This window comes from Meles meles, chromosome 18 (genome assembly GCF_922984935.1).
Source record: "Meles meles chromosome 18, mMelMel3.1 paternal haplotype, whole genome shotgun sequence".
NCBI classification, from domain to species: Eukaryota; Metazoa; Chordata; class Mammalia; order Carnivora; family Mustelidae; genus Meles; species Meles meles.
In genome coordinates this window covers 18069282-18081555 of record NC_060083.1, presented here as the reverse complement: position 1 = coordinate 18081555, position 12274 = coordinate 18069282, and the positions used below count along the sequence as shown (strand labels likewise).

At 58.9% G+C, this 12274-nt stretch overlaps 1 protein-coding gene across 3 annotated transcripts in view; it reads left to right on the top strand.

The window, feature by feature from the left end:
* The window catches only part of TMEM132E (transmembrane protein 132E), a 53021-nt gene extending 45521 nt beyond the window's left edge, over nt 1-7500 (top strand). For all 3 annotated transcript variants that reach the window (XM_045986618.1, XM_045986620.1, XM_045986619.1), the window contains 4 exons: nt 962-1167; nt 2873-3161; nt 4065-4256; nt 5223-7500. In XM_045986618.1, the coding sequence (XP_045842574.1) occupies nt 962-1167; nt 2873-3161; nt 4065-4256; nt 5223-6275 (1740 nt within the window). In that variant the 3' untranslated portion in view covers nt 6276-7500. The remainder of the gene's footprint in view (nt 1-961; nt 1168-2872; nt 3162-4064; nt 4257-5222) is intronic.
* Nucleotides 7501-12274: the final 4774 nt, after the last annotated feature.

The following is a 12274-nucleotide window of genomic DNA, read 5'->3' as shown; positions in this document are numbered from 1 at the left end:
ATTTGTTTCCACTCTCGATGGAATACACTCGGGTTCTTTACGGAGTTTGCCAGCACTCAGAGTGGAATTTGCCAGGCTTCAGATGGAGTTCTCTGCCTTCTCAAGTGGGAAACGAGCATTTCTGGTGGGGCTGCTGTCCCACGTCCCAGCACCCCCACCTGAGATGATTAAGGGAGCTAGCAGGAGTTTGCGAACAGCCAGGGGCTCATGAGAGTTGAGCCAGAGTCCTGGCACCCTCCCTGGCACCCAGCAGAGTCTTTAGAATGTCATGAGCCCACCAGCCACATGATCAGATCCTCCCCAAATGCGAGGGTGTGTACCCATGGGCGTGTACCAGCAGGAACACCTCAACGCATTGCACATGAGATTTACTCCAGAGTGTGCCAGGTACATACTGGGCACACTTGACGTATACACCCACCTACATCTGTCCTGCGGACTGGCACAGGTCTCCCCCGAGATGTGTTCGGCAGGCACGTGCCCACCCAAGGAACCTCGAGGAATGTAAGTCGGGGTCCTGGTGGGCATGCATTTGTACAAGCTGCACCCACTGGTGGCAGCCAGCCACCTGTCTGTCCTGATTTTTCCTCTCTCCTTCCCTTACCTCCACCCCTGGCTAGAACAGTCCCTGCCTCAGAAATTAACCAGCTGCTTATTTTCCAGTGGCCGCAGGGCCAGGGGGACCATGGGGGAATCATGAGTTCAGGACACATCCCTCTCTTGTGCCAGGGCACAAGCAGTCATGTTGGGAAGGAGAGCCAGCCTGGGGGGCCCTCAGCCTTAAGGCTCCTCTGAGGTGTGGTCTGCCCCATCAGAAGCAGCCTGCTGTAAAGGCAGGTGCATGTTCATCCCTTGCCAGGGAGCAAACACCTCCTGTAGTAGCCACTGAGAGATGATCTGTGAAGAAATAATGGGAATGGGGACACCTGAAGCTGACACCTCCCTCTTTCCCCCTCCCCAGGTATCCAGCAGCTGCGATTACGTGTTTGTGAGTGGAAAGGAGTCACGTGGGTCCATGAACGCCAGGGTCACCTTCCGCTATGACATCCTTAATGCCCCTCTGGAAATGACAGTCTGGGTCCCCAAGCTGCCCCTGCACATTGAGCTCTCGGATGCACGCCTCAGCCAAGTGAAGGGCTGGAGGGTGCCTATCCTCCCCGACCGGAGGTAGAGCCCCTCCACATACTGGATACTCGGGATACTCACAGGTGGACACGGCTGGCATGGGGTCTGATCCACATATGTGTATAAGGCCCCGGGTGTACACAGGCTGCTGGTCGGTTAGGCAGTCAGCAAACATTTACTGAGCAGCTACTTTATGCCGGGCACTGATGGGTGCTTGAGGCATGGGGTAAGTGTGACCAGTGCCTGACCCAGCCAAGATCTGGGTCCAGCAGGGAGGCTGTCCTGTACATGCCACAGGACATGGTGGACACAGGAAGCCCTCTGTGTGGGGAATCAGGGGGCACAGAGGAGAGAACCACCTCTTCCTCTAGGATAAGTCAAGGCAGGCTTCCTGGAAGAGGTGACTCTTGGCTAAGTTTTAAAGAATGAGTGGGAAGGAGTTGGCTGGGAAGACAGGGTGAGAGAGCAGCCAAGCCAAAGACAAAACCTGTATGTGGGTGCCTCAGCCTATGAACGCCAAGGGCACTCTCGTGTGTACCAACCCAGCCATGCAGTGACTCACACCAGGATCCCTTGCTGGGGGGCACCTCATGCACCTGAGTGTGCATCTCAGGGGCATGTACTCCATTCGCCCCTCACTGCTGCTGGAGGGAAGAGCCAGCAGGGCAGAGGGAGGAAGAGGGGCGGGCAGCAAAGCGGGGAGGGGCTGGGTTGGAGGAGAAGTGGTGGTCAAGGAAGAGCTGGGCTCAGTTCAATTACGCAGAGATCAGGAAGAGCCAGGCCGTGTGGATCAGAGCCTCTCAAACTTGAACGTGCACGTGGTCGCCCAAGGAGCCAGTTAAAGTGCCGATTCTGACCCAGTGGGTCTGGGAGGGGGTCTGTGATTCTGCCCTGGGACCAGCTCCCAGGCCGGCTTTGAGTTCACGAGGGTGTAGTGAACTGTAAAGTGAGATAGGCTGGGTTTAAATCCTGATTGCCTCTTCCTAGCTGGGCAACCTTGGACTACTTAACACAACCTCTCTGTGTGCTCCATTTCTTCCTCTGCAAAATGGGCACATTAGCATGTACCTCAGCGTGGTGGTGAAGATGGGTTAGCCCAGGTGAGAGAGCCCTCTGTGGCTCGCTCTCTCCAGAGCATGCTCTCCGGACCGCGAATCTCCCGGCGTTAGCATTTTCAGCAACCTGGATAGGCTGAATTACCCGATTCATCCAGTCCTGCCTCCCTTTTGCTTACTGGTGCTTGGCTCAGTTTACCTCTCTCCTCTTGGGCTTTCCTATAGGCAGCAGGAGGAACCAGGCCACACATTCCACAGCTGCCTGGAAATCTCAGCCAAATCTCCAAGTTCATCCCTTCCAAGTTCTGCTCGCACCCAGCTGTAAGGGCACCCCCAGCCGAGCAGTCTGGCGCTCTGAGCAAGGAGTGCCTTCGCCCCAGTTTAGAATGGAGAACAGGGCCAGGCCTGTGCTCAGTGCTGAGAAAGAGACCATGCTTGTCAGGGTCCGACGCCGCTGATTTCCAGGCATGGGTGAAGACCCACAGAGGCTGAGGGGACCAAGGGAGGGGCAGGAAGTTGGCTTTCTGGGAGAGAAAAGGCTGGGGACACCTGGCTCCTGGCTGGTCAGAGACAGAAGGAGTGAGGCCGGGGTTGGGAGCCGGGGCGGACCCTGCAGCCTGCACGGGTGAGGGAGTGACTTGTGCAGGTCGGAGGAGGGTGAGGAGCCCTGACCCCCGGCCTCACCACTCCAGGTCGGCCCGGGAGAGTGAGGACGAGGACGACGAGGAGGAGGAGCGGCGGCCCAGCGCCAGCCGCGGCTGCACCTTGCAGTACCAGCACGCCACTCTGCAGGTCTTCACGCAGTTCCACACAACATCGTCCGAGGGCGCCGACCAGGTTGTCCCCATGCTGGGCCCGGACTGGCTGGTGGAGGTCACTGACCTGGTCAGCGACTTCATGCGGGTGGGGGACCCCCGCGTGGCACGCATGGTGGACAGCAGCACGCTGGCTGGCCTGGAGCCGGGCACCACCCCCTTCAAGGTAGGCACAGGGGCCCTGCGCGGGCAGAGAACACAGACATCCCAGGAGGGACAGGGATTCTGTCCCTGGGATCAACTCCGGCAGGCCCCCAAAACACACTCACTGCCCCGTGCCCTCCTCCCCCCCGCCTCCTGAAACCCCACCACCAGAGGTTAAGATCCTCACTTCTCCTTGGAGGACAATCTCCCTGCAAGCCCCGGCGACATTTACCAACCCCGTATGGCTTAGTGTGGTCCCTGAGAGCAGGTGTGGGTGAGGAGAGGGGGCTCAGGAAAGGCAATTTGGGGACCTAGGAACTCAAGTCCAACCCTCCTCCTCTACAGCTGGGTGCCCGGGTAGAAATCTTCCCTCAAGAGATGGTGAATAGTGTGACCCACCAGCTACAAGCCGCCTCCAGATCCATTTATCTGTAAAGTGGCTGATTCATCATTGAAACATTGGGAGCTCTCTTGTTTTTAAAGACCTAGACTTCCGGTTTTACAGACAATGAATCTGGCAACCCTGGGCCTGCATTCCCCCCCCCGCCGCACTAACTGGCTGGAGTCAACACTGCATGAGCACAAGTTCTGTTTGCACAGTCCCCACCACTCCCTTTTGTCTCCCCAAGATCAATCGCTATCTATCAATGTGTGGGGCTATTGTTTACCCTATAATCTCCCCACCTCTCTCATCTGTGTTCCTGCCTGGCTCCTGCAAGCCCCTGAACCTCACTTGGCCTCTGGACCCTGGTTTCCAGCTGCAGCCCTAAAGCAGGGCCCAAGAGTCCAGCCTCCCAGTCTGCCCCCCACCCCCGCCCCGCGCTCTGGCCCTCTCTTCCAACAACACTGGGGTTCCTCTGTGGCTGGGAATCTTGGGGATGCTGTTTTCCTGGCCTTGGCCCACCCCTGCTCCACTCTGTCTCAGGTGGTGTCCCCACTGACAGAGTCTGTGCTTGGAGAGACGCTGCTGACAGTGACGGAGGAGAAGGTCAGCATCACACAGCTGCAGGCCCAGGTGGTGGCCAGCCTCGCCCTCTCCCTGCGGCCCAGCCCAGGGAGCAGTCACACCATCCTGGCCACCACAGCTGCCCAGCAGACCCTCAGCTTCCTCAAGCAGGTAACCGGATGCCCAGCCTGCTGGCCGGGGGGCTTGCAGTGTGAAAGGATGAAGGAAATTCCAGTTTGTCCTTGTGCCATGAGTCCCCCAAATTCAGGCTTTGATGGAAGATCTGTCTACTATTGGTGCCCAGCACACCTGGCCAACCCCATTCCCCTGCCATCTGCACAGGGAGTCCAGCCAAGATCTCGCTTCTGGCACCTGCCATCCCGAGATGGCTCTGGGATCCCACTGAGGGCTCCCCCTCCCAGATTCTCAGACAGCCCATCACCTCTGCCTCCACGCCTAGGAATTACCTTCTCCCATCTCTGGAGCCCCAGCTGCAGCCCCCAACAGAGCACCAGGGCAGAGGACAGAGGCAGAAAGGTGACAGGCAGGAGCACAGGGAGCAAGAAGGCAGGTGTCGAGCACTGAGCCAGGAGTCCCCCTGCCCCTAACTTGCTCCATGACCCCAGGCCAATCCCTTCTCTCAGGGCCCTGTTTCCTCATCTGTAGGGAAGGCAATTCTCAGAATGTTTTAACAGAGGAGAAGACTGGGACGGAATATGTGTTCTCAGTCTCCACATTTCTAATGGGGATGATCCCAAGGTCAGGCATGGAGATACAGGGTTACTCCTGCAAAAAAGGGGGCTCAAGGTCAACCCAAGGCAGAACATACGTTCAGCTTATCAAGGGGAGAAGGACGACTGGACAAGGAAATTCTTAGGGCAGTAACATGCCCCTTACCTGCCTACAACCTCCAGAGGAGGACTTCTTGCTCCCACAGTTCTTCCTAAGCCCTGCCACGTGCCAGGAACAGTTCCAGGGCTGTATCCCTGGCTGTATCCAGGGCTGTATCCAGGAATACAGGCGGGACCCACAGTACCGCAGTCCCTGTCCTCAGAGAGCTCAGCATCTGCCCAGCACCTAGCAGGGAAGCCAGCCAGGACCAGCTCTCTGACTCCCGTCCCCTTCTTTCTCCTCCAGGAAGCCCTTCTAAGCCTCTGGCTTTCCTACAGTGATGGCACCACAGCCCCCCTCTCCCTCTACAGCCCCCGGGACTACGGGCTGCTGGTGAGCAGCCTGGATGAGCGGGTGGCTACGGTGACCCAGGATCGGGCCTTCCCGCTGGTGGTGGCAGAGGCCGAGGGCGCCGGGGATCTGCTGCGCGCAGAGCTCACCATCGCCGAGAGCTGCCAGAAAACCAAACGCAAGAGTGTGCTGGCCACGACCCCCGTGGGCCTGCAGGTGCACTTTGGGCGGGACGAGGAGGACCCCACTTACGACTACCCAGGGCCCAGCCAGCCAGGCCCCGGCGGGGGCGAGGATGAGGCCCGGGGAGCCGGCCCCCCGGGCACAACGATGCCAGCAGCTGAGGCCCCGGGCCCTGGCACTGCCAGCGCCGTGCCGCCCACGGAAGACTTCCTGCCGCTGCCCACCGGCTTCCTGCAGATGCCGCGCGGGCTGACGGACCTGGAGATCGGCATGTACGCGCTGCTGGGCGTCTTCTGCCTCGCCATCCTCGTCTTCCTCATCAACTGCATCGTCTTCGTGCTGCGGTACCGGCACAAGCGCATCCCGCCCGAGGGCCAGACCAGCATGGACCACTCTCACCACTGGGTGTTCCTGGGCAACGGGCAGCCCCTGCGGGTGCAGGGGGAGCTGTCTCCGCCCGCAGGTAACCCACTGGAGACCGTGCCTGCCTGCTGCCACGGCGACCACCACAGCAGCGGCAGCTCGCAGACCAGCGTGCAGAGCCAGGTGCACGGGCGGGGCGACGGCTCCTCGGGCGGCTCGGCCCGTGACCAGGCCGAGGACCCTGCCAGCTCGCCCACGTCCAAGCGCAAGCGGGTCAAGTTTACCACCTTCACCACGCTGCCCACGGAGGAGCTGGCCTATGACTCGGTGCCCGCCGGTGAGGAGGACGAGGAGGACGAAGAGGACCTGGGTTGGGGCTGCCCGGATGTGGCGGGCACCACGCGGCCCACGGCACCCCCAGACCTGCACAATTACATGCGCAGAATCAAAGAGATCGCGTAGAGGCGCCGTCCCCTGGGGGGGTGGGCTCTGTGGGGGACATGACTGGGGCCCTGGCTCACACTGACGCAGGCCGGCCTACGTGGATTTTGTACTCCCTGTCCCTGCAGCTTTGCTCCGTGCTGGGCAGCAGCCTACCCTATGGGGCCCTTCCCGCCACCTCACCCCATACCCGATTCTGCCACCCAAGGTGGAGGGCTCCTTCCTCAGGAGCTTCGAGGAGGAAAGCAATCCCAGGCCTTGTTCCACCCTTTCCAGACCTCCTCCCATCTTAGACAACCCCCTGCCCCAAAAGTGAGGCATGGAGGCCAAGTTGGGGTGAGGTGGGCCACACTGTGCCCCCACCCCCCGTGTCCCCTGTCTCCCCCTGTGTTGGGGGGCTTTGGGGGGGTCTTGTGTCACAAGCTGCACAAAGACTTTTCTCAAACCACTATTCAGGGATTTCTGTCCTGCAGGGTGGGGAGGCAGCGGCAGCCTGCCCTGCCAAGGATCTTGCTGTGGACAAACTAGAGGTGGTGGGGGGCGGGGGGGACACTTGTAGCATCTGCTGGCTTCTGGGTGTCCCTGGTCCCTTCCCAGGACCTGGGAGCTGACCCTACAGAGGGGTCTTGGGCCAAGCCAGGCACCTTCCTGAGATCTCAGGACTCCCTCCTCTGTCCCAACTGGCTGTGGGCAGGGGCCTCAGTGGAGAGGAGCCCTGGGTCTGCCCCTCGAAAACCATACCCCAGCACTGTGGTCTGGGCAGCCCAGGGACGCCGGGTCCCCCTGCTGAGCCCACAGCGAGGTCAACACTGCGCCTTAGCCCCACCCCTCCTGCTCTGCTGACCATGCCTTCCTCTCCGCAGGGGCAGCCAGCTACCCTCCCCCCAGGAAGCGGAATCTGGTGGGAGGGGGAGAGGGTACCAGGGGACATGCTGTGGAGGATCTTGGGACAGGCCAAGGCAGCAGGGAGCCGGGCGTCTCCCCACCCCTCCCAGCCCACAGCTACTTCTCTCTTGGGTTCTACCCACCACTGTGTCTGATTTTCTTAAATAAATGGGGGTGACCAGACTGGACCGGAGCAGCAGCTCCTGGAGAAGAGAAAGTGCATAGTGCCTGGCTCTGTGTCTCGCCCTGGTGCGTGTGTGCACACGCACACGCACACTGTGGACACACTAAATGGCCTAAGATCAAAACGCGGCTGAGCCGGGCCACAGGCCTGCTGCCGCTCCGACATTCACATCCCTTCGGACCCTGGGGCTGAGGACGTGTTGACCCAGAAAGTTCCCCTACAAAGAGGTACCTCCTCTTGGAGTTGCCCTCATTGATTCGGGAAGGTGGGGTAAACCTCAGGGCCTCAAGAGAAAAGGCTGGGGTGGGGTGGGGAGGTGAAAAAAGATTGGTGTCTGGATTTCTTTCCACCTTCAATCCCACCCCCCCACCCCACCACCCCCACCCCCACCCCCCGCCCAGGTCCCTGCCTGTCACTGTCACACTCAGGGAGGCTTCCCTTCTCCATGGAGGAAAGCCTGCGTGGGTGGGGGGGCTCTATGGCAAAGAGCCAGGCAGGAGAAAGCAAAGGCGGCTGGGTGGGCGTCTCCCTCTCAGGAGGACTAGCAAGGGCTAGCCCACAGCCCCTGGGCACATCTGGCCTGTGTGTTTGCACAGGGCCTATGCAGCCCTGGGTTGCCACTCCCCAGAATGGGCAGCAGCCTTGGGGTGGGTGGAGATGTGGGTGGAGACAGGAGGCCTGGCCAGAAGCAAGAGGCCAGCCTCCAGGGGCCCAGCCAGGTGGCTACAGTCACCGAAATCCGTGCCTCGAGGTACCAGGGCAGGACTAGGGCTGCACTGGTACCTACGCCAACATGCTGCCCCTCAGCATGGAAGGAAGCCTGCCTTCCACAATCATCTGCTCAAGGGATCACGGCAGCCCTCGGGTTGCTGTGCGGACTGAAGCTTCCAGCACAGTCCCTGCTCCTGGAGGTTCTCAGCAAATGGAGTTTCTCAGGACTTCATGTTCAAGATCCATTGGTCTACTCAAGACATTGGGCTCCTACTGTGCACCAGGCCCTGTCAGGGAGCATGGAGGAAAAACCAGGGCCCTGTCCCCTAGGAGCCCCAGCCCTGCTGGGAAGATGGACGAGTCAGCTGCCCACCGTTATCTGGAATGATTGATGCCATGCGTGATGCTTTAACCTTGTTGGTGGGACACAAAGGAGGTGGGAGGAGACATTCTCAAACTGAGTTTGCTAAGGATGGAGCCAAGAGCATTTTGGGAGGGGAAGCTGGTGGGCATAAAGGCCTGAAGGCCGCACACCCCATGCCCCGTGCCTTTTTTTTTTTTTTTTTGGCCGTATCTCTCTACATGTTTATTTTTCTATGCATATATTTCTGGAATAGGAGTCCCCAGTGGTAAAAGAAAACATGAAATACACATGCAAAGTTGCAGAAGGCAGAGGCAGTGTGCTGAGTTCAGCATGGACAGGGCAGGGGTGGGGGTGTCAGGCTCAAACTTGAGGTTTGGGCTATTTCCCTCTGACCCAGTGACCGGAGGAAGATTCGGGGGGGCCAGGGGAACCAGTTCGGAGGATGCTGCAGCAGAAGGGACAAGAACCAGGGCAGCAGGAACAGAGCTGGGTGGACACCGTGGCATTTGGATGTGGAATTGCCAACTCCCTGGTCCCGCATGGGGATGAGGGGGAGGGGACACGAGCCGCTGCTCGACACTGAGACCTCCTGCCCAAATGAACTACAGAGACCAGGTCACTCCAGGAAACCAAGGGGACGCTGCCGTGATGGTGTCTGTCAGTCTCCGCACTTCCACACCCAGGGGACCCCAAAGAAGGGGACCGTTGGCCCAGAGTCACCCGGAGAACTTCATAACAGAGCCAGAGCCCCGCCTGCTGCCCTGTCCTGTAATCCGTGCCCCTTCCTCTCCATTCCTCACCCCCCACCCCTCGTCCAAATGCGAGAACTCAGAAGCAATTGCTGGAAATGGCAAGTCCTGACCCTCGTGTAGTTCAAGAGGGAGCAGGCTTGGAGGGAACGAGGCAGGACATTAAGTTAACAGCCCCTCTGGAATGGCCCTGGCACTGAACTCCTCTTTAAAAATTTGTCTTCAACCCCGAAAATGAATCGCGGGACCTTGTAAAGAATAGTTATTGACAGAGAGCGGCTCAGGGAGCACTAGGACCCCAGGCCCATGAATCAGCTTGCTAGCAAGATGAGATTTCTCAGACAGCCAGGCCTGGCAAAGGCAGAGCTGGAGGGATGGAAAAAGCACCTCGAGCCTTTGCCCACCCTGGTGCTCAGCTCCCTGCCCACCACCCTCTCCCCTGCAGCAATCCGTCCGCACCTGCCCTGCATGTGCCACCATGTCCGTCTTCAGCAAGTCTTCACAGGTGCCTACTAAGTGCCAGGCAAGCTGCTCCCCTGAAGAGAAGGCTTCGGGAGTAGAGGGGGAGGTCTTGAAGCCAAACTGAGATGGCTGAAAATGCAACAGATGGGCCAGAGAAAGGAAACCCTCACTTGAAGGGAGGATACTTCCTAGGACAGGTCAGCAAGGACTCCCAGGGTCTGACAGTACATTTGCTGTGTGACCTTCAGCCAGTCTACCACCAGCTCTGGGCCCTCATTTCCCCATTTGGACAAACATGGAAATCACCCCTGCTAGGCAGTGTCCACTGACCTCCCTCATGAGGCCCCACTGTTTCAACACCTGTATCGCTAACAAGAGTCTAGAGAGGTAGGAATTATTACTGCCATGTTAAAGATGTAGGAACACAGAGAGGGTGAGTAACTCGCCGATGGTCTCCAGCTCAGAAGTGACCCGGTGGGCAGCTACAAAGATACCCTCTTCCTGCTGCATCCTTAAGCAACATCGGCGGTTGGAAGGGGATGAGGTTGCACAGATTTGGAGGTCGAGAGGGGCATAAGGAGGGGTCTCTAGAGATTTCATGTGCTCAGGGATGGGGGCAGCCTGTGGGGCCCCCGCTGAAGACACAGATCATGGATAGTGTGTGGGGACAGACGGAACAGAAGAGCACTGTGGCCTCTTTGCCAGTTAGTGGGACCATGCCTTCTCCTACTGAGAGGATTCCACCACTTTTCTCATGACACAGAGCAAATAAATAGCAGACAGCGTCAGGATTCAAACCCAGAGCACAGGGCTCCAAGTTCCAGATCTTTCCACTGCCACACAGCACCCCCCACTCGAGGACCTGGAGTTTGGAGAATCATTCTTTTTCTTTTTTTCTTTTTTAATTTATTTGACAGACAGAGGTCACAAGTAGGCAGAGAGGCAGGCAGAGAGAGAGAGAGAAAAGAAGGCTCCCTGCTGAGCAGAGAGCCTGATGCCGGGCTCCATCCCAGGACCCTGGGATCATGACCTGAGCCGAAGGCAGAAGCTTGAACCCACTGAGCCACCCAGGCGCCCCTCAGAGGATCATTCTGATGCAGAGGTAAGAACACGGGGCTGGGAGTCCAGGGGCTTGGTGCGGGTTCTCGCTCGGCCACTGACTGAGCCCCATGTGTGAACAAGCCAGGACCCTCAGCTAGAATCCAGGGGCTTCTCCACAGTCACCCGAGGGACTTGAGTGCCTTCACTCTTGATGGTTTTTGTGTCTTTAGGTGTGAAGCCCTGGGCACCAGCCCGCCCTGCCAGGTCACACCTCCCCCCAGCCCCTGCCACCCTGCCCTTACGGAGCTAAAGCTGCTGTAGGGCAGCAGGGAGGGTAACAGGCCTCAGTGGTCCTTGGCTGTTCTCAAAGCTTTGCCAGCTCTGCCACCCTCTCCCGGATGCCACCGTGAGTTTGGATTTGCCACGTTGGGGTGGGAAGAGCACAGAGGATCAAAGTGGGATGGGAATGGTAACTATCCCTGTGCGTGCTGGAGGGGCGGTGAGTCTCGGGGCTAAGACAGAGCTTGAAAGGTCCCCTGCCCACAGGTTGCTCTGGGTAGGAGGGGAGAGACCAGATTCTGTTCCCTGGGAGCTCCCAGTCTTAGAGAAAAGGAAGAGGCCCTGTCCTACAGCAGCTCCCAGTCTGAGGGGGAAAACAAGCCAAGCTACCCTTGACAAACACCTTGTCTGATGAGAGAAATAGATCACACCCTGAAGAAAGGACACCATATATCAGAGGGACATACAACCAGGGACAAGTAAGCCCAAAGTACTTGGTGCAAGCATCTAGCCCATAGAGCAGAGAGAACGAAGCAAATGTGGAAGGCAGGCAGGAATCCAGAAAGGCAGCCTGAAGCCGGGTTATCCATGGTGCTGAAGGGAGTTGTGAAGAAGGGTCTACCAGACAGCTGGGAAGTCAGACTCCAGCCTTCTGGAGCTTGAGAGGCAGGATGGATTTCTCCTGGCTGGACAGAGAGAGCTCCACAGGCACCGGACCCAGAGGAACAGGTGTGAGGAGGGGAGGAAGTACAGTCCCTTGGGTGACGCTGGAGAAGCCCTGGGCTACTGTGGAGAGTGCCGCTGTCCAGGTGTGGGAGAGCCTGGGGAGAGGCCCTAACCCTTTCTGCCCCTCAAGGGGTGGGGGAAAGGAGCCTGGTGCACAGCGGGGAGGCCTGCTTCAGGGCCAAGAGTCTTGGTTTCCAGTCCCCTGGGCCACCCCCTCACACAGTATGACCTGGCATGGGTCTCTAGCCCTCCTCTGTGAGACAAGGGGTGTGGACTAGATGTCATCAGAGGGCCCTCCCAGGGCTGCGCCTTTGTGCCCTCCCACCAGAAGCCCAAAGGTGACCCATAGGCAGACTCATATACATACATTCAAACACAGGCCTCACGGTGCCCGGCATCCCTGCCCTGGGCACTAAGCATGGACCTCAGGCAGGAGCACTGGGGCTGCTCCCTCCAGGAGGGGTCCTGCCAGCTAGGAGAACTGACAGCAAGCCCAGGGAGTGAGGGAACATGAGCAGGGCCCTGGCGTGGATCTCTGGGTCCCATGTTTAGCACCTAGCCCTGCAGCCCAACACTTGCCCTGGAAGTGGACTCCCCTTTCAGCCCTGCACCCCGGACC